The sequence below is a fragment of the Lathyrus oleraceus genome, chromosome 5, assembly GCF_024323335.1.
Source record: "Lathyrus oleraceus cultivar Zhongwan6 chromosome 5, CAAS_Psat_ZW6_1.0, whole genome shotgun sequence".
NCBI classification, from domain to species: Eukaryota; Viridiplantae; Streptophyta; class Magnoliopsida; order Fabales; family Fabaceae; genus Lathyrus; species Lathyrus oleraceus.
Genome location: NC_066583.1, coordinates 46,898,575 through 46,925,116, shown reverse-complemented (window position 1 = coordinate 46,925,116; position 26,542 = coordinate 46,898,575). Strand labels below are relative to the sequence as shown.

Genomic DNA, 26,542 nt, shown 5'->3' with positions numbered 1-26,542 from the left:
TCAAAATTCTAAGGTATTTAAAGGGACTCTGAGACATAGATTTTTCTTCCATCTGAAGTTATTAGATGATGTTGAGATAGTATGATACTCAGACTCTGACTAGTGTGGTGACAGAGTAGACAGAAGAAGTAATATATGATACATGTTTATGTATCTAGGAGCTCCCATTTCTTGGTGCTCTAAGAATCAACCAGTGGTTGCATTGTCAACCTATGAAGATGAATATATAGTTGGTGTTTTGTCAGCTTGTCATGCTATTTGGCTAATGAATTTGTTGCAGGACTTGAAGTTTAAGGTGAGCAAACTAATCAGATTGATGATTGACAACAAAACTGTCATAAGTATTACTAAGAATCCAGTACCGCAGGAAGAAGCAAACACATTGGTACTAAGTACCATTTTCTGCACAGTCAAGTTTAGAATGAAGTACTTGAGGTTGTTCATGTTAACACTCATAAGCAACTTGCAGATGTGCTGACCAAGACAATCAAAACTGAACACTTCATCAACTTGAGGGATGGAATTAGTCTTGTTGATTTTCAAACTTGAATATGAATAAAAGGATGGTGTTGAATATAATGTAAGTCATCTCAAGTTAGTTGTGAGTTTGCATTTGAGTTTAATTTAAGTTGCATTTAATTTGCATTAGGACTTAGGTTAGCATATAAACGAATAGTTAGTTACAACTTGTAATAGATTTTCTACATTTTGAGAAAGTTTGAAAAGTTAGTTACGATTCCATTCTCTCTTTCTCTCTGCAATTGTTAATCTTCTTCTTCCTCTTGTGCATTGTTAATGGAGGTTCATTGTTAAACTCCAACACATAAGAAAAATTTATCTTCTTCACACAAAATTCATGATTTCATCTTCCTTACTTTCGAGTTTTCATCGGTTTTGAGCAAACTGAAGTATATGCTGAATTATCGTGAGCATTCATGCATTCTAACTCTAAGACATTAAAAGTGCTTGAAATACTTATAAAAAATATAATTTCATTCACGATTCCAGTATCAATCTATTTAATTTAGAATTATTTTCTGACTCGTTATACTAAACATAACAAAAGACTAGGGTAAAATAGGTATAAAGGAATTTCACCCCGAAAATAAGGTTCTCATTGATGCATTTTTTTTTATCAATAATGCTATTCTTACACCCAATACTTACACCATACATTGTTCATCGTATTTATACGGTGAACAGTGTTTTTTATTTTTTTAATAAATAAAAAAAAATATTTATAAAAAATATTTTTATTTTTAAAATTATTTTTATACCACAAATATAAAAAAATTCATTAACCAATTTTATTATTGAATTAACCACAAAAATATAAATTATTAATCACATATTTTACTTATAATTCATTAACCAAGTTTATTATTTCATTAACCAATAAAATACATAATATTAACAAAACTCTGACATTAAAATATATATAGACTTTGGTTAAAAATTAATTATTATATTTTATATTTTAATGTCAAAATTTGGTTAATAATATATATTTTATTGATTAATTAAATAACAAATTTGATTAATAAATTATAAGAAAAATATGTGGTTAATCATTTATATTTTTGTGGTTAATAGAATAAGGAAGTTGGTTAATGAAAAAATTTATATTTGTATTATAAAATAATTATAAAAATAAAAATATTTTTTTATAAATATTATTTTTTTATTTATTAGAAAAATAAAAATATTGTTCGTATAAATACGATTAATAGTGTTTAGTGTAAGCATTGATTAATTTTTAGTGTAGGAATAGCAAATGCTATTTTTTATCTCCTAAACAAACGCCCCTCCTCACTCTTTAGTTCACTATTGTCTTACGTGCTAATTTCTCATTACCTTTCTTCTATTTCTATTTTTCTTTTTCGGATACTCAGCACAGAGATCGTGGGTTGTGGCACGCAATTTATTTAAGGATTTCTTTCGAAGCAATTACACACGTATAATTTCAATTTAAGGCATGGACTAGATTTCAATTTCAATACAATTTCATAATGTAAAAAAAAAGTTAATATAGTTGAAGCCTTTCAAAGATTGGTAGTTTTGAAACGATTGCACGTCCCACCCACAATCTTGAACTGCTCCCAAAATATAGCAACCCAACTACTATTGTAATATAAATTCATCATTTCAGTTAGTGAAACTCATTACCACTTCGATCAACTCTATTACCCTTTGAAATTTCAGCCAAAACTCATGGCGCTATTCACTACCTCAAAATCCTCTCCATTGTTCATTCTTCTAATGCTTCTGCTAGGTGAACTAGAAATTTAACATTAATTTTATGTTCCCTATCTTTAGTTTTTGTTTTTGAATTATTTATTAGTACCTTTTAATTTGCAGGTAATATAGCTTCGGGGACTGTGTTTACCATAGAAAACCGTTGCAGCAACACTATCTGGCCGGGAACACTTTCTGGAAACAGCGCTGCACTTCTTGGAGACGGGGGATTTTCACTTTCGCCGGGATCGTCTCTTCAGTTCACTGCTCCGTCGGGTTGGTCAGGCCGATTCTGGGGAAGAACCGGCTGCAACTTCGATGGTGCGGGTAACGGGAATTGCATCACCGGAGACTGCGCCGGAGGGTTAAAGTGTAATGGTGGAGGTGCTCCTCCGGTGACTCTGGCGGAGTTTACTATCGGAAACGGGAATGGAGATAAGGATTTCTACGACGTGAGTCTGGTGGACGGTTACAATATCGGGATTGGGATACATGCAACAGGAGGAACAGGTGACTGTCAGTATGCGGGTTGTGTTGCGGATTTGAACGGTCACTGCCCGGCGGAGTTGCAGGTAACCGAGGAAGGAGGTTCTGTGGTGGCGTGTAAGAGCGCGTGTACGGCGTTTAATACGGAGGAGTTTTGTTGCACCGGCGAGCATTCGAGTCCGCAGAGCTGTACTCCGACGCAATACTCTGAGATGTTTAAGAATGCATGTCCCTCTGCGTACAGTTATGCTTACGATGATGCTTCAAGCACTTGTACATGTTCTGGATCAGATTATCATATCACGTTCTGTCCAACTGCTTCATCTTAGTGACCTAGTAACACCATGTTCTACAACCTTTTTGTTTACTGTTTTTTGAATGATAGGTTTATGTTTTGGTTTCTTATTTGTGATGATCTATCTATGTATTGTCATTTATTATATGGTTGGTGATTCTTAATAAAGGTTTGTTTTGTAGTATTACATAAGATAGGAGTAATTGCTTCTTTATTGTATGTTATTCATGCTGACTAGCGTTTATTATGAGGTGACGTTAAATTTAGCATCGGTAGATTAAAAATGCTAACTAACGATTTATTATCAGGTGTTGCTAAATTTAGCATCACTAGATTAAAAACTTTAACTAATGTTTTTGTTGGTGACGCTATTATGAAGTATGAATGATACGGTAGTAAAAACACATACTTTAATCATCCTTACTCAAGAGGGGATCAATATAAAATAAGATAGAGAATGAAATAAAATGAAATTAAAATAAAATAAAAATGGTAGCAAAGTTAACTACTTATTTTAAAAACTGCATTTGATTAGGACAAATAATTCTGCAATAAGAAAAAAAAAAGTTGGAATGGTTATATTTCAATTTTCAGTCACTAGAAAATCAATAAAGAATGTCAATGAAAAGATATTTACGGTAAAAAAAAATATATTAATGAAGTCTTTAAATGAGTATTAATGACAAGATGGTTTGAAGGACCCTCGGGGATTAGTCCCTAAGACCCAAATCACCGGGAAACATGTCCAGAATCTCGAGAAGGACGATCGACAACAGCCCTCATTCCACCAAAAAGGATCAGTCGATTAAACAACATGGTATAAAAGACTTAGTAATTTTATAAGTCTCGGGTCCTTGATAGACAGTTGTAGCAGTAAAAAAAATTAAGATTAAGTTATTGATTAACTTAACTCACAAAACAAGAGTCGTCACTGTGTTTTTATTATTTCCAAAGAAAAGGGAAAAAGTACGAATAATACCCAAAGAAGTTTTAAAACAAAACTAATAAAAAGAGATAAGGGTCCGGGGGTTGGTTATGCAAAGGGAAAGTATTAGCATCCTAAATATTTATAGTACTCTATAGGAATCTCTTTGAAAATCCGTGTATTTTGGCTTAAAATGATGTCGTTTGCAAAAGATTGGAGAGATGAGAAAAGAAATATATATTTTTTTTATGATTTTTGTGTTTGCCAAGACTTTCTGAGTCTCATGCCTACGTATCAATAAAGTGCAATGGAGGATCAAAACCTCGTAGTTCGTGGTAAAAATAACAAAGATATTTGTTTTGATTCATTTTTAATGAAAAGATATTTTATCATTTTAAGGAGAATATTCAGCTAGTCACCCACAAGTATGAGGACTTTGCATCACCATAGAGAAGGACTCCAACTTGGATAAAGATCAACAAGTATGTCACTAGTTCTCTTAGGTGGAAAAGAATTATCATCAATACTATGGGAATATGATAATTATATCTCAACTATGGAAATGACTCATGTCTAAACTTTGAAAAAAGTTTTAAAAGAAAAAGGGCACAAAATAGTTTGAATGAGTTATGACTTTTTTAGTCTTTTGAAATTGGTCTGAATATGCTTAAGATATATAAGCATTTATTAACAAAAAAGTTATGAAAATCACTTGACAAAAGTCAAGATTTTATTGAGAAAGTGATTCAAGTTTGAAAACAAGAAAGTTTTGAAAAGAGAGAGGAGATTTTTAAAATTAAAGAAGGAGAGGAGAAGAAGAGACTATCCTAGAGCATAAAGTAAAAGCTAGGGAGGAAATATATAACCAAGAGATAGCAAGTTTTATGACATAAGTCAAGCAAGAATTCTCTCCTTTGGATTAAACCTCAAGCAAGTCAAATAAGCAAAGAATAAATCATGCATCAGATGAAATCAGAGTAACCAAGCCAAATCTTCAAAAGAAGTCCAAAGTCAAAGGTACCAGATGAATCCCAAGGTCTCAAAATCACAAACTCCTAAAGCAAGGGTCAAGGTCCTAGTTCTAAGTCTCTAACTCCACAACAATGCTAAGGATAGTAACCATAAGTCTATGAATCAGGAGAATCATTTTTAGAGGTTTTTTTCCTTTATTAATGTCTTTAAAAGAAAGAGAAATCCAAATTGACAAAGAGCAAATAACATAAGCATAATCAATATGATATAAGATGCTAAAATAAAAGTATAAAGTAAATAGAAAAAATAAAAAACATCAGATAAATGACATTAAAGTAAAGTTAATATAATACAATGTTAGTAAGTGATGTTAGTAATCGAAAAGGGGATAGGCAATTTGTCATTTTTTGGAGAACACTCAACTATTCACCCACAAGCATGAAAATATGGACCTTTATATCACCATGAGAAGGGCTCCAACTTGGGTATAGATCAACAAGTATGCCAGTAGCTCTCATAGATGAAAAGGAAACAACATTTTTCACACAATACCATGACGAATAGGAGACTCACAATCTCACTTATGAAAATGACTTTCTTTGGGGACAAATTTAACGTTATGTTAAGAAATCATAATTGGACTTATGTAGAAGTCACAACTATCTGAGGTCGATCAATAATAATGTTTGTGTTAATATATGCTAGAGAAATGATATGTAAATCATTCTCCTGAAGTTATGTCATACAAAAAACGAAAAGAGAAATGATTAAGCACAATGGCTGGGATAGTGGTCTATTACATCAATTCATACTTCATAGTACTTAGTACAAACTTATGCATCAATCCAAATTACCTTAAATGATCCATGATCAATTAGGAGGTAGATTTGAAATGATGAAAATTCATTAAGCATCAATCCACACATCATGCTTAAGATGGACATAAATCATCAAATTGATCAAAAGAAAAAAGAAGAGAAGAGGGTGAAGAAGAAGAGGACAATAGAGATCACACCCAAAATGGATCAAATGCTTGATCAAGTTATCATCAAAATCAATCACTCATTTTGGTGGATTAGGATTTTCACCCCATCACCACCTAAGATCCATTGAGTTTGATAAGACCTATGATCAAATCATCTAAGATCTAATGCCAAGAGAAGTCAACAAAGGTCAAACAAATATAAAATGCAATATAATAAAATAAAATGCATTAAAAAAATTAAAATGAATTTTTAAAAGGAAAATAAAAGAGAAAATTCACAAAGCCTTTCAAAACACCAAATAAATGACCCCAAAAATTATGGAAGGTTGGGAGTAAAATAAGAAGCATAAAATAACTTTTTCAGAATTTTAAAATGCGTAAAAGGATTTTTAAACCAATTAAAATAAAGGAAAAAAAGAGAAAATTCAAAACAAATAGAAAATCATGAAAATAAAATGTTGAAAAATAAAAATAAGATGAAGAAAAATAAAAGAAAATTTTAGAAATTGTTTTGGTATTTTTGAGATAAAAATGAAATTACTATAAATTTTAAAAGAAAAGTAAATTTAAAATTAAAAATGAAAAAGAAAAAGAAATAAAATCAGAAAAAATACGGAGTTTTGGATCTGACCTCATTAATTGACGTGGTAGATCCAACAATCTTCAGGCTAGGGCGTACGATGGATATTAATCAAAATAAAACACGGGATCTAATTCAAATTGGATCAATCAAAACATTTCAAATAACTAATGTGTCCAGCCAAAACTCGAATGACCTGAGATAATTTCGGTCATCTTCCCCGATGGTCCACCACCGAAGTTTTATCGTTTGATAAATTCAGAGCATGAAACTACCACCATTGTGATCGCCTCCTCATCATGAATTCAATCTCATGCTCCAAATTCATTTATCTAAACTGAGCATGGGGAATTTCAGAGAAGTTTTAGAAGCAAGCAAGCCATAGAAAATAAAATTAAATGATGAGCATAATCAATCAACATCAAATAAGTTATGGGAAAACATCATAGAGTGAAGGACTATATTGTAGTAAATTGTTTGAGTTCAAATGATGCTCAAAACTACCTTGTCCAAATGGTGATCAGAAGTTGATGAAACTCGATCTGGTTAGAGCACTTCAGGAGATCTTGGAGCTTGACAAATGTTGCAAAAGCTTCAGAGACCTAAGGTGCTAATGGAATCAAGAAATTGGATTGGAACAAGTTGGAATTCAAAACACGGTAGTTGAATTTCTCTGGAAAGCTTCAGATTGAAGCAGGGATTTCTTGGCTCTCAAAAGCTTGGAAATGAATCTAGTAGCTTCCTCTATTTATAGGGAATGTATTTGGATCCAAATACGTGTGGAATCAAGCTTAATTCATGCAGAACGAATTTAGTTAGAAAGTGTGGAAAGTGTGACTTGCAATCTATTAAAACTCAGCCAAATCATGCGTTTCATAGGTCAATTAACTTCTGGAGACTTGATTAAACATGTTTAGGTCCAAAACGCATGGTAATTTTGCTTGTAATTGAGAATTAGTGAAGTTCGAATTCGGACCATGGTGATTTCTTCAATTCCAAGTCACCATGTTCAACTCAATGGGCATCTTGCTCATAAGGCTTTTTGATCCCATTCTTTTTGTAGTGTGTTGACATCATATCAAAGATTACAATGTGCCAAGAAAGGTTGCATTTGGATGCTTGAGCACAAAGTTATGGCATGTTGAAGTTTGCACGAAAAACTAGTCAATGGCCTTCTAAGCATATTTTAACTTTGATCCTTGAAGAAATCTTGTAGAGGGTATGACAAATGATATTATGCAAAAAGAATTAGCCTCAAATGTTAAAAATTGAAGAAGTTATAAACCTTGAAAGTTGAGAAAAAGTCACTTGAAAACAGGTCAAATTTCACTAAGTCCACAAATGACCTATAATGTCTCCAAATGTTTGATGATCCTCCAAGTATAATTGGCTCTTGTCATGTAAAGATAAGTTGAATAGGATGTTGAGAAAAGTTATATGCAAAAAGAAGTACTCAAAAATGTTGATAATTGAAGGAGTTGTGATCCTTTGAACTTTGACTTCAAATGGTTGACTTTTTTGTCAAACCTTTTGGAATAAACTTGTGAACTTGGTGTTTTCCTGAATTTCAAGGCACATGGATGATCATATGAACTCAAAATAAGGTGTCCTTGAATGTCTCTTGATTTAATTGTTCAAAGTTTGAGGCAACTTGTTGAAGAAAGCATGGAAATAAACACATGAAACTTTGACTTTTCTTGAGAAATAAACCACAAGACTTTGAGATGCTCTTGATCCAAATGAGCTTGAGAGATTCTTGAAAACCTTAGAGATCACACTTTAAGAGATAACCCCTTGAGAATCAGTGGTTGAACACACTTTGATTTTAGGAATCAAAATAAACCATTGCTGAGGAACCATGTTTGGTGCTCTTGATGAAAATCCCTACCTTGCACAATAAACTTTAAGAAACAAAACTAATTTTTGTTATTTTGATTAGTGGTTAGATAAGTAATGATCATATAAGCACAAAGGTAAAATACCAACAAAGAGGTGCTTGATGGTCCTTGTAAAAGCAAACCCAAAGATGAGAGGGGGGAGGATCAAGATGTGATCTTGTTTGTATGTGTCGCATCCGCGAAAAAACAACCGGCGGGCTGAAACAAAAAACAACACAGAGCCGCCACTGCGCGTTATTTATCCCAAGACAGGGAAAGGAAACGCTCAGAGAAACCTGGAAAGGAAATGGTCTCGCGACCAAAGAGAAAGGGTAAGGGAGTCGGTTACGCAAGGGGAAGGTATTAGCACCCCTCACGTCCGTCGTACTCGACGGGATCCACGCTCTAAGAAAAGAAAAGGTTGCTAAAATAAACAGACAAACATCATACACACACGCTAAGACAACACAGGTGGGGTTAAGAGAAGGGAGCTCGGTAGGACATCGCGTCCTATGCCTACATATCTCGTCTGGAACGAGAATCAGAGCCACTGTAGTTCGGCTTACGCACGCCAAACAACACAAAACGCACAAACAGATGGCAAACATGGAGCCCGGCAACCACTCGATGGAATTACGTCAGCATCCGAACCAAAACACACCCAAAAGGGCAAACGTGGAGCCCGACCGCCAATCACTGGACTTACGTCGGCATCCGAACCCAACACACAACAGATAACAGGTAAACACACACAAAAAGAAAAAAAAGTGCCCGGAGTGGTCTCGCACGACCACCTGCCTACATACCTCGTCTGGAACAAGGATCAGGGCGATGTAGTTCCCCCTCAAGGGAAAGAAAATCTAGCCAGAAACCAAGGGAAGACACACTACCAGGGAGCTGTACTCGAGCCTAGTGTTGTCATGCATCATTACCCTACGTTCAGGTTTCTACCTACTTGCACAACTGCAAGCTAATCCTATCCAGGAAGAAAGCAAGCATACAAGCATACAGATCAAAACAAGCATTTCAAACAAATATTCACATAGCACACACTATAACCAATCAAGTGAGGCTCACACAATGGGTTTGACTGCCGAAGCAAGTCGTCTGTACATGGGTAGTATTCGCTCTTAACCTTGCCATTACGAGGCTAAGGTGAAGCAGATGAAAAGGTGAAGTGAGGATGAGACCTCACAGCTCTTATCCCTGACCAGGGAGAGCTTCAGACAAAGGAGCGTGGGTCCAGAATAGAGGGACCCTTCTACGCTCAAAGACTCTGACTCGATTGTGCAACAACACAGGATCTTGGGTTTGTGTCCCAATGCATCAACACACAGCTGTGTGAGCAGAGGGACGACTCACAGAATAGTGAGGGATAGATTGCATATCCCTTGGCTTCCACCAATTGCCTCATAGAGGTCTTTACCTGCTTGGCACAAATGTAAACAACCACAAACATCGCCTCTTAAGGAGGACTTCAGACAGTTGCCTGGCCAAGTAACAGGCCAGGTCTTCCAGACTACATGGAGAATAGAAGTCCTACCTCAAGTGGTTTAAGAACCAAGCAGCAGCAAGCAAGTTCTTAAAGAACTGTAAGCGACTAAATGTACCTGAAATCAATCAAGTATCATCAGTACTCAGACAGACAAACAGTAAACAGCAAATTGTTAATCAGTTAATCTGTACAGACAAACAACACAGGTTAATGCACACAAGTGCAAGCTATAAGCTCAAGCTCAAGCTTCACAACCTACAAAACAAAATCATGTTAGTTCTCAACATCAAACAATCCCAATTTAATTGACTTGAATCATTCTCCTTAAGCATTGTGCATTTCATCCTGAAAAGTTAATCCAAATGTGAGAAACTGGACCACTAGGCCAAGCCTAGGGTCCAAAAGGGAGAAAAAATTCTAAACAGCAAGCAATTCTCAACCAAAATCATCTTAAAGCAAATAGAAAGCAAATGCAATTGGTCCCATGCTCATATCATTCATCAATATCATTTCATGACCAAAACAAGTCAAACTAGGTCCAATGCAACATCAAATATCCAAACAGAATGAATTCCATCAAAAGCATACCAAAACAATTCCAAAAATCCTCAAATAATTCACACATAAACAGGACACAATCAACAAGCAGCATGTCAATTTTCAGCTCAATTGGACAAAAGGAACTAGGTCAATGAAAATCAAGAAATCCAGACAAGATTATTCAAGCCAATTCAAGGTATCAACACATGCATTCACTTCAAAAATTCACAAAACAGTGACAACATATTAGAAATGAATGGGACCAAAACTATGATGTCCTACAATGTGTCTACAACCAGCATACCAAATTTCACATTCATCCAAAACCATATGAGAATTTCACAAAAGATTTACAAACATGTGTCACACAAGCTTGCATAATGAACCAACAGTGAAGAAAAATATCAATCAAATTGAAAATGCCATAGAAAAATCCAGAAAAATTCACATAACATTTCAACATATCAATGATCATCTATGCAAAATTTCAATCCATTCCAACAATCATAGGCCAGGCAAAAATATTCATGAAGTTGACCTAGCTAGGTGTGACACAAATTGTCACACCTAGATTCAAAATATCATATCTCACTCCTCAGGTATCCAAAAATCACAAACTTTATATGTAAATCACCATCAACATGTCTAGAATGAGCTCAAAAAATTTCAATCATTTCTTTTAATGTATGAGCATTTCACAATGAAAATGGCAACACATGTAAAAAATACACACAAGTCAAAGTTCAATAGGCCAGGTCAACATTTTACCATGCACAACTTCTAAAATCATGCTCATAAAAAACTAGGGGAAAAATGAGATCCAACTAAAAAACTCTCACAATTTTTTGGATTAGCCATTATTTTTTTATGATTTTTCTAAGTTTTAGTAATTTTTTAAATAATTATTGGATGTTTTATTTAAATTGAAATGTTTCAGTGGCAAAGTTGTAATTATCACTGCCTGGACCAAAACGCCGCGTTTCTCATTTTTACGCTGGCAGCTTGTGATTGGCCAGATTCGCGCGGCAAACATGATTTGAAAACGGCCAGGCCAGCGTATGGATCAAACTAAGAGATTTTCCAGAAATCTCATCATCTTCATCGCATATTTTTCCAGAATCCACATGAACACAAGAACAACAAAACTCCATAAAAATTCACAAATAGATAGTCATTGGAAAGGTCTGAGAACGTAGAGTCCAAATATCATGATAAAAACATCCAGAAATTCACATATGAAACGAATCGACTGAATTAGGTTTTGCATTCAAGACTTCTAATCAAAATATCTCTCTCTACAATTCATCATTCCGAAAACTAAACATATCACAACGATCTACATTGAACACTCTTCAAAAAGCATATAACAATTCATCAAATCACGAGATTCGAATTTCATGTACCTTGAGATGGCAGTGAAGATTCCCGTGTTCTTGCGCTCCAATTTCCAAAAACAGATGCAGTAGAGGATATAGGATGTTGACTGGAGTGCTCAGCTTGGCTCGAATTTGCTCCTAGTGCAAGAAATCTTCAAATGCCATTGATGAACCTCACATGAACAGTTGCGAATGGTGAGGCTTTTGATGATGAATTGCCAAAACAGTCCAAGAAGAAGATCCAAGGAATAGGCAGCAAAAAGAATTTTCGGATTTGATGAAGAATTGGAAGAGATTTGTGGATTTTTGCTCTTGTGTGTTCTTGAGGATTTTTGGAGAATTTGGAGGGAAAAGTGGTTGAAATTTCTTGTGAATTGTGATTCTGATCAAAGTTAGTTACAATTAAGAATTTATACTTCCAACTAATTACATCCTTAATCATGAATTAACCAAAATGAATGGTAATTAGCATAAATGTCATTTTCAAAGCAAGGGCAAAAATGCCATTTCACCACAGGCCAATGACAGCTCATTTGACAGCTCACACACTCTCAAAATGACATGTGTGATCTGTTGCAACTTGTCCCATGGCCATTGGATGTGTAATTTGCATTTTCACTATGTTATGGCACTTTATGCATTTTTCAAGTGAAGTTCAAAAGTGACTTGACCAAATATGAGACCTTGACATGTTATGACCATTCCAACCATTTTCAAATTGCATTTGTGAGGTGTTGCAAAAATCCCCACTCAAAAATTCTCATTATTTCTCAAGTTGGACCATTTTGCCCTTGGATCTTTAACTGTACACTTGAAATTTGACTTTTTGCATTGACCATTTTTGATGAATTCCAATTATGCACCATGAAAGTACATGTCAAATGGTGTTTGCACATAAAAAGATCACTCAATTTGGACACTCCATGTGGAAGTTATGCCCCTTTGATTATGGGTCATTTTTGAAATTGAATGGACCATAACTTGCCAACCATACATGGGATTTTCAAGTTCTTGGACTTTTTGGAAAGATTAGAACAAGATCTAAAACTTTCATGTTGAACAAATTTTCATTTGAAGCTTTTTTGGACATGTAATTTTGAGGTCAAAAACTTTCCATTTTTGGAAACTTCTATTACAAGTCACTTTCTATTTTTGGCAATTTCTTGTCTTGACTTGATTTTCTCCATTCTTAAGCTTTGAAATGTAAAATAACACTTGTTCCAACATGAATGAAGTGTATCCAACTCATTTCCTTCTCCAAATCCATTAAATCATGCACAGTTGACCACAGTTGACTTTTTCAACTGATAGATGAATTTGGCAATGCATTGATCAATCTGAGCCCCAATTCCCTGATGAAATGGCCCAAGGATGAACCCCTAGCCTCAATAAGCTCCATATAATCACATGATGATCCCCATATACATCATAGACCCCCTCTCCTAGCCATGCCCGGATTGGCCCAATGCAATTGATTAGGGTTGACCAATGGTCAAAACCCTAATCTCAAGGTATCTGATCAATCTTCTTGAATCTTCTGGATAATACAAGACCATGATGATGATGATGTATCACTTCAACCAAGATGCAGACCAATCCCTTGAGAATCAAAACCCTAACTTATAGTCCAATCCTCAGATGGCTAATGATCAGTCAATAAAACCCTAGGCTTACACATAACCTCTCCATCTCCTGATCAAGACTTGAGAAGATGGCTTGCACAATGTAACCACATGATATGCAATATGTAATGCCTAATGACCTAAAAAATGATATGCAATATGATATGCTAGTCCCAAGAGAGGAGGGCAAATTTTGAGGTGTTACAGCTGCCCCTATTCAATCCACTGTGAACCTGTCGATATGAATAGCCTCGGCTTTCAGATGATCAGGATGAAGAGTGATTGAATACCAAGAACAGACGAACAATTTGCACTCTGATGGGAAAATAATTATCAACGCCAACCAGAATCGGCGAAGAACAATCTTGAAACAAAAAATCCGTCTGGAGCGGAGAAAGTCGGCCTGAATACCGAAACAGTCGACCCGGATACCAAAATAAATGGCAACACAGGGATAACCAATGGCCTGAACACCACATCCGCTGGGGATTATTATCCTTTTCCTTTTTTTTTTCTGTTTCTTGAACCCCGAAATTTTTCTGATAATCTTTTTTTTATTTCCTTGAACCCCGAAATTTTCTTTATTTTTCATTTTCTTGAACCCCGAAACTTTTCTTTTGCGCAAATGATCCCTGATCACTGCATTTGAACCCCGCTCTCCTATTTGCCAAATAATGAACCCCATTCTCCAGTTTGAACCCCGGTCGCCTGACGATAACTTGCGATCGCCATTGTGAATCCCGTTCTCCAGAAAATGCCGCAACATCTCCCTTTCTCCATTTGAACCCCGTCTCCAAAAAATGTCTCCACATTTCCCTTTCTCCATTTGAACCCCGCTCTCCAATCTCTCGTGATAATTCCGCTGGCAACGTCGGAAATAACACCAAACACCACTCTGAGGGCGACATGTCAGAGGGTATACCTTCACAAAGGAAGGTAGCATGTGTATCTCTTCCTCAGAAGACACCTTATAACGACCTCCATCGGCCTCAGCCAGAGTCTAAGGTGACACATGAACAGAAGATAATCCTAAGGACCTCATCCCGGATACATTCTTCAACTCCAATCTTCATTTGAACCCCAGAAAATGCCTCAGCATATACTCTTCTCTGATTGAACCCCGATCTCCAGAAAATGTCACAACACTTCCCTTTCTTCATTTGAACCCCATCTCCAGAAAATGCCTCAACATCTCCTTTTCTCCATTTGAACCCCGGAATCGCGCTGATCGCGTAACGTCTTCTGATATTATTTCCATCTCTGTCCGACGGAAACATTTCCTCCAATATCGCACTACTGGGGAACACTGCTGATCTGACGTCATGATGCTGAACTCCTCGGAGTAACACCTTCACTGTCCGGCAAAACCACCTCTCAAACGGTAACCACGGCTTGAGACTAGCTTGTGCTTGCAATGATGAATGATTGAATTTTCTGCGTAATGCTCCATAATTATGGAAATGCTACGCGATTTATTTATTTTTTCTATGCAATATGCTATGCTTATTTACATGATGAATGCATAAAAAGTATCCCCTTCAAGGGATTCTGCTGAGGAGCACGAGACACTCTGCTGAGGAACTCGTCAATACTCCGATCTCCACCCTGTTGGGGAATATCACTGCTGCTGGGATAAGGTAACCCTTGCTGGGGAAGAACCTCCTTTGCACCCAAACCGCTCGAGAATTGCCGGGGATAAGAACCACCAACACTCTGTGGGGATACAACAGTCTTTGATTTGCTGGGGATATCAATCCCAACTCTGCTTCGGGAAACCCTCACAGATACCTGACGACTTCACTGGGGAAATACTCACAGATACTCCGCTGGGGAAATAGCAATCTCCAGGCTTGTCAACTGGGGAAGCATCAATCTATCACCTGCTGGGGATAACCATCCTGACCCTGCCAGGGAAGCAAATGCCACTCCGTTGGGGACAACCCATGCAATCCACACGTAGGATACACTCAGCTGGGGATGCAAAAATCCGTCTGCTACGGAAACTCGTCCAATCCACTGGTAGGATGAACACTGCTGGAGATATATTTCATTGAAACCCGCTCCACTCGGGGAATGGCAACCTTCTGGCCTGGCTGCTGAGGAAACACCACTTTGACACCTGCTGGGGATAACCATCCTGACCCGGCTGGGGAAGTCACAGACCTCGGATCTGCAGGGGAGTTTGGCCCTCTAATTCTGATTGGGGACCTAGCTGGGGAGATGAGAAAAGTTGGTACAGAACACCCGTCGACTCATCGAACCATGGTATCCGCCTCCCAATCTCGTATCAGCTTTCCACTTTTGAGAACTCCCAGACTCGTCTGGACCTTTTCTGCTCCATCATCTTGTACTCCCAACCGCTCCACGCTCGACGGAGAGCGAACTCCTGGGGATTATACAGACTTTTCAATTTTCCGACTTTGAAGAGTCTTCTTGATTAATTCCAAGGGTCGTCGGACGTCTCAACGTCTCTTCGTCGCTTCTCTACCCATTCATTCGTCCCTGATTGGACCCTGCGGGGAATTTCTACAAACTTTCAAGTCTTCCGACTTTGAAGAGTCTTCTTGATTAATTTCCAGGATCGTCGGACGTCTCAACATCTTCTCATCGTCTCTTCATCGTTTCTCTACCCATTCATTCGTCCCTGATTAAACCCTGCGGGGAATTTCTACAGACTTTCCAATCTTCCGATTTTGAAGAGTCTTCTTGATTATCATCAAGGATCATCGTACGTCTCAACGCCTCTTCGTCATCCCTTCACATTCATTCGTCCCTGTCTGGACTCCATGGGGATTTGTTTTTGTCAAAGCTTCCACATCACAACCTGCAAGTGAGTGAAAAAATACCTAACAGTTCCTGCAAAACAGATTGTTAGATAAAACCGTGCCCCAGGCGTGTCAAGATTTCAACACTTGGGTCACTCAACCTTCCAAATAAGATTTCAAGTTTTCAACCTTATAAACATGCATTGGAAGGGACCTGTATGTCTTAAAATGCAAGATTCTTTATCAAAATAATCGGATGTTTTTGCAATCAAAGCGGTTATGAAAAACAAAATTATTTGACTGAATATGCATTTTATTGATTGAAAAAGTGTGGCTCAAATTGAGCAATACAAAGGAAGCAATTCCTGAAAAGAGGTAATTGCGCACAAAAGGAAAGATCTATCCTAATGGCAATGTGAAACCCTTGATCTTATCGAGTTCCAACTCGGTTACACCCCATATGTCCTCAGACTCTCCTTGCTTTCTGCCTTCTGAATAAGACGCTTCTGATCGATCCCCACCGGGTATTATCCATGATGCTTTAACCAAAGCGCAAACGATCATGCTAGACGCAGTTGTTCATTTCAATCCCCCTTTTGCCTGGACCTCCCTCTCGGGTTTTCAGTCCACCGGGATACCCTTTTTTGCCCAAGTCGCCTTCTCAGGTTTTCGACTTGCCGGGTGTACATTTTTTCATTCTATCCCTAATTTTTGCCCGAACCTTTTCTTTCTGTTTTTGGTTCGCCGGGATGCCCATTTTTGCCTGGACTATTTTATTCTTTTCGTCCAGCGGGTCTCTTTTACACGAAGTATTTTTTAACTGCGTCAGCATCTGCAGGGGATGGAAAATCCTCACCATCCATGGTCGTTAGCAACAAGGCTCCACCAGAGAAAACCTTCTTGACCACGAACGGACCTTCATAATTCGGTGTCCATTTGCCCCTACGGTCGTTTTGAGGAGGAAGGATCCTTTTCAGCACCATATCACCTACGTGATATACCCGAGGTCGTACTTTCTTGTCAAAAGCACGCTTCATCCGTTGCCGGTATAACTGCCCATGACAGATGGCTGTCAGCCTCTTTTCCTCAATCAGGCTCAACTCTTCATACCGGGTCCTTACCCATTCAGCCTCTTGCAATTTGACGTCCATCAGGACTCTTAAAGAGGGAATCTGAACTTCAACAGGTAATACTGCTTCCATTCCATATACCAATGAGAAAGGAGTTGCCCCAGTAGATGTACGCACCGAGATTCGGTACCCGGTATGCAAGCTTCGTACTTGCCACATTGTCGACGCATTCAAATGCTATTTGGGAAACAAAAGCTCATTCACCTTAACCTCCCCATCAGACATCAGAATCCGTTCGGATTCAGGGTCAGGCCCCTCCTCCGGGATCGGTTACTCTCAATCTTTCGATTAGAGTACCTCGAGATGTCCTCATCAGGGAACTCAAACCTCCTCGGTTGATAATCCTCCACGGGTTGTCGGGCGAGGTAATCAGACAATACACTCCCCTCAATTGCTTTCTGAGAGCATCACAAATCAGTCAACATTCTTTTGCTCTTTCGCAACCCGTCCGGTCATTGCTGGCTTCTCAAACCCATACTCGATCGGATCCATCTCGGAAATCCACAAAGTGGTATGAACCAGCATACTGTCTCAGTCGGCGAGCAGCCTATGCCAAAGTACATCAAGTTTTCTCGAACAGTGAATGTATTGTTTCACAGTCGGTAAACTTTTTGCTAAGGTAAATTGCATGCTCTTTTCGACAAGACTCGTCATGCTGCCCCAATACACCTCGTAGACCCCTCGAAGGCTGTCAAGTACAAAATTTGATGGTCGTCCCTTCCACAGGAGACATCGGAATCAGAGGTTCTTGCAACTTTTCTTTTATCTTTCAATGCCCCTTGGCAATCATTATTTCGCCTGACCGTTTGATCTTTTTTTTCAACAGCTTGACTATCGGTTCACACGTGGCTGTTAGATGAGATGTGAACCATGACAGGTAGTTCAATCTTTCTAAGAAACCACGAACCTCTCTTTTTCTTCCTCGGTTCAGGCGTTTCTCTTATTGTTCTTTTTTTTTTTTTTTTTTTTTTTTTTTTTTGCAGGATGAACCTCGATTCCTCCCTTACAATGAACCCCAACATCTTACCGGACCGCACTCTGATAGTGCACTCATTCGAATTCAACCTCAGTCAGAATTGTCTCAACCAGTCAACCGACTTGCCCCGGTCAGCCAGATGCCCCACTTCTGTATGGGACTTTGTTATCATGTCATCAACATAGCATTCAATTTCATGATGAATCATATCATGAAACAAAGTCACCATGGCTCTCTGATACAAGCACTGGCGTTCTGCTTCTTTAGAGGACAGTCTCCTTTCCATGGTAGCTTGTGCACAACGACATTGGTATCCGACCCGGGCGTACCCTGACATGACCAGGCGAAGGTATCCACATGTCCCTTCAACAGGACTACCATTCTACTCTCGGTTCGCCTCTGAAGCGGCTCCAATTTTCACTTCCTTTCTGACCTCAGCGGTACCCCAGTTCACGATCTCAATCGTTCCTCATGCGGCTGAATCACCTTCTCCTCTTGTTTAAACAACCTGGTTAATTCCAGCAGATCACAATCTTCTTCGTCTTCTTCTTCAGCAAGATAGATTGGATTGTCGAAGTCATATGAGGTGTAACCAAATTGTTATCAATGAGATCCGGAGAATTATTTTGTTTCGATATCGGAACGAGACAAATCAAAAAAGAAAAATGAAAACAAACATTGCCATTTTTATTTGTTTTTAAACTGCAAAAATAAATGAAAAACAGGGAACACCGCTTTTTGACTGAAAAACATCCATTTATTAATGATGCAGAAAATGCAAATTTAAACATGAGGTGGCCCTTACAATGAACCATTACGTGTCGGGCAAAACGTATGGCTTTCATGCAAATAAAACTGAGAAACAAGAAACATTACTCTTCCGGATGAGTGACAGTGCTGATCTTTTTAGCCTTCCAGCTTCCTGGTACGCACGATTTTATCCACGACTCCAGCTCGCGGTCGCTGTCAATCTCTTCACCCACTGTATAGGCGTGATCTGAATCTAGCATTCCAGCACTGACAAAGGTGAACGACGGACGACGTCCTTTGTTCTGCTCAGCCGAGTCTTGACCTGGATGATAACCAATCCCAAACATATCCGCCTTTACCGCAATGCCTATGATCTGTCCCCAGCCTGGGATCCCTCCATTTCTCACCACTTCCAATGCCTGCTTGTAAGAAGAAATGGACGGCTTTTTCTCTTTCTCAACACCAACAGCATTTTTCACCTTGATGGTTTCAACTGCCAGACTGGGTGCTTTACACCTTACATCGTTCATTTCTACTTTCATCTTTCTCTGGACCGATTCCCCAATTACTACACACCCCTTTGTAGTGATGGCCGCACAACAATCATCAACACTAGAGAAAGCTCCATTTTTCGCCGGGCGTTTTGGGACCACAGACATGGGCATTCTTAACTGATCCTTCTCATTCACCTCTATCCCTTTCTTGTCCTTCGACATCATCTCTACTTTTACAGGACCATGCCTTGTCACGGGGTTAGCACTATCATCTGTCGTCGGTGCAAAGGTGATTACCTTAGAATCCACCAAGTCCTGGATCACATGCTTAAAAGCTTTGCAATCCTCAACATGATGTCCGGGTGCCCCAGCATGAAACTCACACCTGACATTCTCATCATAACTGGCAACCCTCTGATCCGGTTTCCCTGGAACCAATCTCCTTGGCTGCACCAACCCAAGATCCTTCAACTTTTTAAACAGAGAGGCGTAAGTCACGGGCGGCTTATTGAAATGACGATCTGTCGTCCTCCTTCTCACTTGGCCCACAGCTCTTTGTGTCCTCTGTTGAGGTGACTGTTGCCGCTGTGGTGCAGATGAATCACCAACAGGAATGGTTACGGTGGCAGCATAAGGGTGGTAACGATCCTTACCGCATTCTCTTTTGGTCTGCGCACCACCTGATTCAACCTTCTTCTTGGGCTGACCACTGTCAAGGGATTTCTTCACCACAAAGCCAGAGGGATTTGTTACTTCAGATGACGGAGCCTTTCCCTGAACTTTCTCCTCGATCATCCAGCCCTCAATCCTTTCCAATCTCTCGGCCATGGCTTTCTGCCCCAAGGCAAGCCCTTGCACAACACTGAACAAATCCCTCACCATCTCTTTCAGTTCGAGGATGTCGGTGTTGGGAGAATCCATCAGTTTGGATTTGTTGCCCCTAGCAGGATATCTGAGCAAACAAGCTATGCGCACCGATTGACACCTACAAAACAGCAAATGGGTTAATATGCATGAATGCAACATCTATCCATATGAGGAAGATTCCGTCCTTTGATTCTGGTTTCATCGAGACGGATAATATTTTGACATCCATATTCTGAAATTCAAGATGTCTCTCAACCAGATTCTCAAAAAATAATACTCCCTGTATGCTAGACATAGGTTCGATGCAGATGAATGCAAAACGGGAATGATGCAGATGTATGAATGCAATGCATTGCCATCCTCCAAGTCCTCTGATCATCTGTTGCTCTGAATCACAGCCCTGATTTCTGAACCGATCATAACCCTCTGAGGAAAATGCAACCATAAATCCGACTCAAGGGTTCCGAAATAAACGGAACTGAAAGATACATCATCATCATCATCAGTCTCTGAGAAGATACCCACTGAATCGGCCCGGGGAATCCTGAAATAAACGGATCCCCACTGATAAAATCGGCTCGGGGAATCCTGAAATAAACGGATCCCCACTGATAAATACCACGGACAGCACTCCGGCGTCACGACAATAAATGGCCATAAATCCGACTTATAAATAGGACTCTGATCAACGGAACCATTAGTCACCATCTGAGTCACCATCTGAACATGCATCTGCAAGAATCACCCTCCCCTCACAGGTAAATTCTAATCAGGTCATCCTAAGGCGGATAATAGTCTCGACAATCGGGCAGAGATACTCAATGGGTTTGCCCTTTCGGGTGTGCCATTATAGCTCTCCTGAGATCGTCTAAACCAAAGATCCGGGAAATGATCGGTCACCAGAGTCAACAGTTCAAATGAAGTAACTAAGCCAAAGTGGAGTACCCCACAGAGGAAAGTGTCGCATCACGCGAAAAACCGGCGGGAAAAGAAGAACAACAGAGCCGCCACCGTGCGTTATTTATCCCAAAAGAGGGAAAGGAAACGCTCGAAGTAAACCTAGGAAAGAACATGGTCTCGCGACCAAAGAGGATGGGTTCGGGAGTCGGTTATGCGAAGGGAAGGTATTAGCACCCCTACGCATCCGTCGTACTCGACGGGATCCACGCACAAAAGGAAGGAAAATGGTTGCTAAAACGCTGCTCACACGCACACACACTGGCTGAAAGAGACAAAAGAAACTGACTGAAACCGACTCGGCAGGACATCGTATCCTGGGCCTACTTAGTCTATCAGACATAGACATCAGAGTCGAAGTAGTTCGGACTGGGAAACGACACATGCTCGCTAGGATATCGCATCCTATGCATACGTATCTTCTTGGACGAAAGAAGAATCAGAGCATTCGTAGCTCGGCTGACACGCACACAAACAAACACAGGCAAAGGCAAACATGGAGCCTGAATGCCAATCACTGGACTTACATCAGCATCCGAACCAAAACACACCCACACTGGAACCCGAATGCCACTCGATGGTCTTACATCAGCTTCCAAGCACACAACAACACAACAAGTTAATAGGGAGTCGGGGACTCGAGCCTATAACTGTCAAGCACACACTCAAACAAACAGACAACAAATTGCTAAGGAGTCAGGCACTCGAGCCTAGCAACTGTCAAACAACACACACAAAAAGAAAAAAGGGCGCCCGGAGAGATCAGCTCAATCTCCTGCCTACATACTTCATCTGGTATGAAGATCAGGGCGACGTAGTTCCCCTACGCAGGGAAAAAGGACTAGCCTAACCAGATAACAGAGGGAGACACAACACTAGGGAGACTACGACTCGAGCCTAGATGTTGTCATGCAAAGTCAACCCTAAGTTAAGGTTTCTAGCTAAATGGCACGAGGGCCAACCTATCCTAGACATGACTTGCACAGGAAGCAAGCCACGCACACACCAAACTTGCACAGGAAGCAAGGGTCTCGATTGCAACTAGGGCAAGAGAAAGGGGAGGTCTCAATCGCAACGAGGGCGAGAGAAAAGAAGGTCTCAATCGCAACGAGGGCGAGAGAAGAGAATTAGTGTTAGTTGTTAGTCAAACTCGACAAGACATCGCATCTCGTGCCTACGTATCTCATCTGAACATGAGAATCAGAGTTGCCGTAGTTCGGCTACGGAGGGACAAAGGTCTCGATTGCAACTAGGGCAAGAGAAAGGGAAAGTCTCGATCGCAACGAGGGCGAGAGAAAGGAAAAGGCTCGATCGCAACGAGGGCGAGAGAAAGGAAAAGGCTCGATCGCAACGAGGGCGAGAGAAAGGAAAAGGCTCGATCGCAACGAGGGCGAGAGAAAGGATCGCAACGAGGGCGAAAGCAAACAAGGATTAGTCTAAACTAAACCTAACTTGCACAGGAAGCAAGTCAAACAAACATACAAGCACAGGTAGCACACACTATATACACACAAGGGGCTCACACAAGGGTTAGGTTTTAGTCGAGGGGTCATATCAACCTCAACAAACAAACCTCTGGAAATGGGTGATGGTGCTCTTAACCTTGCCATTGAGAGGCTAAGGTGAAGCAGATGAAAGGAGATGAGGGGTGTGCCTCATTGCTCTTATCCCTGGCCAGGGAGAGCATTTGACAATAATGTGTGGGTTCAGAAAGTGGGAACCCTTCTACACATTTAAAATTGACTCAACTGTACGATTGTACAAGATCTTGGGTTTGTATCTGCAATGCATCAACACAGTGGTGTGAGCAAAGCAGAAGACACACAGAATAGCAGGGGATAGGTTGCTTATCCCTTGATTCTGCCAATTGCCTCTTCACTTAGGAGGTCTTTGACTATGTACAAGGACAAATTAAACATACACAAACATTGCCTCTTAAGGAGGACTTCAGACAGTTGCCTGGCCAAGTAACAGGCCAGGTCTTCCAGACTACATGAAGATTAAGGGATATACCTCAATGCAAATTGCTTATACAAGCAAAGCAAAGCAAAAAGTTCACAAGGAACTAAGCAACTAAAAGCACCTGAAATAGTCAAGCAGATGTTAGTATGCAACTCAAAAGTTTAAGCAAAAGGAAGTAGGAATGAACAGTTAAATCAACAGACAAATGTGCAAAAGCACAAGACCCAAATCATATGAGTCAAGCCACCTACAAAACAAAGGTTAGCTCATGATAAACAGATAAACCCAATCAACTTGCAAAAGTTTCTTTGAAGCACTTGTAGCTTAACCTGAAACATGAACTCAATTATAAGCCACAGGACCACTAGGACAAGCCTAGGGTCACAAATGAATGAGAAAGCCAAAACAGCAAGCAATATCCAATCACAATCAAATTCAAACATTTAAGAAGCAAACCCAATTGGTCTCACATGCATATCATACATCATCATGATTTCATAAGCAAAGGAAGTCAAAGCATGGCAAATGAAAGCTCATAGAAGTCAACAGCAAGACTTAGCTCAAAACCAAACATAATCAATTCCAAAAATCATCAAATAATTCATGGTCAATCACAATCCATAACATGACATGCATATAAAATTTCAGCTCATTTGGATCATGGGAAGATAGTCAATGAAAATCAGAAAGTCAAAGCAATTTCAAGCATGCTCAAAGAAGTCAACCAAACATGTATCAACTTCGAAAATTCATAAGTCAGTGATAACAAATGATAAATGAATGGGATCAACACAATGACAAAGCTTGAGATGTCTAGTTATCACATGTAAAATTTCATGATCATCCAATAAGGTATGAGAATTTCACAAATGAAATGGCAACATGTATCACACAAGTCAACATTTGATTAGGCAGGGGAGAAAAATCTCAAACAAATAGGAAATGGCATAATTAATTCCAAGAAAAATCACAAGTCAACTAGACATATAAGAGAAGGTTCATGCAAAATTTCACATCAATTGGAGGTCAGGAAGCATGTCAACAAAAATCATGAAATTGCATATCATTGGTGTGACACAAATTGTTACACCCTAGTTCAAAAATTCACAACTTAATAACCAGATAAGATAAAATCAAGAACTCTACATCAAAATAACCAGGGATGAGTGTAGATTAAGCACAAAAAAATTCAGGGTCATTGGATACATCCTCATCATTTCACAAAAGAATTGGCAAAGGGTACAAAATAAGCATACATGTTAAGAACCCTAATACCATTAAAAATCCAGCCAATCAAAAAATCAATAAAAATCATGATAAAATAATAGACATCAAACAGGACATGATGCAAAAAATTTCATGAAATTTGGAATTGAATTGAAGATGTTATGAATTTTATAAGATGATGAATCAAATTGGAATAAATAAACAAAATGGTCATGGTTTACTAGGTCAACATGGTTGACCAGTGGCACGGTGGTAAATACCACACTCACTAATCGAAACGGTGCGCACAGGGGAGGCAGAACGAAATGTTCTGATTGGCTGGCCTCAATCAAACAGTAACATGCACACATGCCATACGTGAAACCCAGAAAACTTGGAAATGCAATTAGGGTTTATCAACTACAGTAGAGCTTCATCATCAACATTCAATCGAAATTTTCAACATGCCCAGAAACAACAATTAAGCACACCATTCGAATAAGTGAAGCATGTACATGCATAATCCAAACATGGTTTTCATGAAATCATCATCATCAAAGCAAATCGACTAAGAACATATTTGGGCACAAAAATGAAAATCCAGATTTCTCATGCATGACTCAACCATTTTAAGTGAGACAAGTTGCAATGGACTCAGCATCAAAAGACCTACCAGAAACATCTCATGATTTTGGAAATAGAGGAGATCGAAAACTTACTTGGATTTGAAGAAACTTGAGAAACAGTGGTTGTTTTGGAGATGCAAGCTCAAACAGGTGCTCCTTATGGTTTGGAATGAAGGATTCTTGAAGAAACTTAGCTCAATGATGCTTGGAATCTTTCAAATCTCGATTTGCCATGGATGTGACTTCGTGTAGCAGCAGCAAGAAATGGTATTACAGCTAGGAAACAGGGCTTCAAATTGCTTCCAAATGTTGGCCAAGTGATGAAACAAACAAGAGTTGCTCGAGTGCTTTGAGAGTTCTAGCAGAAATTGCAATTGGTGAAAAATGCAAATTGAGAGAGAATGAGAGTTTCTGATCTTTGGGAGGCTGCAGCTAGGGTTTAGAATCACAGAAAATGACTTATATATGGACTGTTTAAGGTTGGTTAATGATGTGCTAAGCTTGGTTAACTTAAATGAAGTGAATTTTGCATCTTTTGCTAATTTTGAACATGGTTCATGGAGGTGTATGATTCTGGCCGAGTTTGGGCCTCAAACAAGTTTTAAACAACATTATAAACAAGTCCCAAATGGCCAAATGTGTTAAAAAGGGCTAAATCAAAAAGTCAACTTTTTTCCACACTTGAATTTAAATAAGACAAGTCCAAAAATGCCATTTTGCATGATGAGGTTTTAGCACATGAAATTTACATTTTTGGAAAGAGGAGGTAAAATGTGGTTTGTAGGAAAAAACCCCACCAAAATTGGCCAAATGGTTTGAGAGATATGGCCTTTTGAAGTTCAAGATTTTGTGAAAATGAATTGATCATATCTTGACAACCATACATGGGAATTGAGAGTTCTTGGACTTTTTGAAAATGGGAGAACAAGATCTTCAACTATCATGTTGGGCAAAAATTCATTTGAAGCTTGTATCATGATGTAAGCTTGGGATCAAGAAGTTTCCATTTTTGGCAGTTAAAATTACAGGTCCAATTTCTATTTTTGGAAATTTTCTGATTGGCCTCAAATTCTTCAATGATATTGTTTGCCATGATACATGAGGCCTATTGGGACATGAATAAGCTCTCTCAAACCAAATCCATCCATCAAAACCATAAAATCAACCACAGTTGACCAAGTTTGACTTTTCTAGGGTTTCTGACTGACTGTGCATGAACTGATGACTTCTGAACATCCAACCCTTGACTTAAACACTTCAAATGGACCTCCAAGTCATGTGAACATGTTGGACCAACCCTAGGGCCTTGGATCCTTGAGAAACACACTTGCTTGCTTGGTTGACTGATCTCCTGATCAGTTTGACCTAATTTCATGCTTGGCTTGCACTTGAGGCAAATGGGACAATGCAATGCTATGCAG

General features: G+C 39.0%; 1 protein-coding gene across 1 annotated transcript; it reads left to right on the top strand.

Moving 5' to 3' along the window:
• The first annotated feature begins 2,127 nt into the window (after positions 1-2,127).
• LOC127083844 (pathogenesis-related thaumatin-like protein 3.5) lies at positions 2,128-3,189 on the top strand. The gene is made up of 2 exons (XM_051024181.1): positions 2,128-2,272; positions 2,359-3,189. The coding sequence occupies exons 1-2, from the start codon at positions 2,212-2,214 to the stop codon at positions 3,048-3,050; spliced, it is 753 nt and encodes a 250-aa protein (XP_050880138.1). The 5' UTR covers positions 2,128-2,211; the 3' UTR covers positions 3,051-3,189.
• Positions 3,190-26,542: the final 23,353 nt, after the last annotated feature.

Excerpts from the sequence above, each read along its gene's own strand:
- LOC127083844 (XM_051024181.1), top strand. The coding sequence starts at position 2,212 with ATGGCGCTATTCACTACCTCAAAATCCTCTCCATTGTTCATTCTTCTA. Across the intron at positions 2,273-2,358 it reads TCTTCTAATGCTTCTGCTAG|GTAATATAGCTTCGGGGACT; the intron begins GTGAACTAGAAA and ends TTTAATTTGCAG.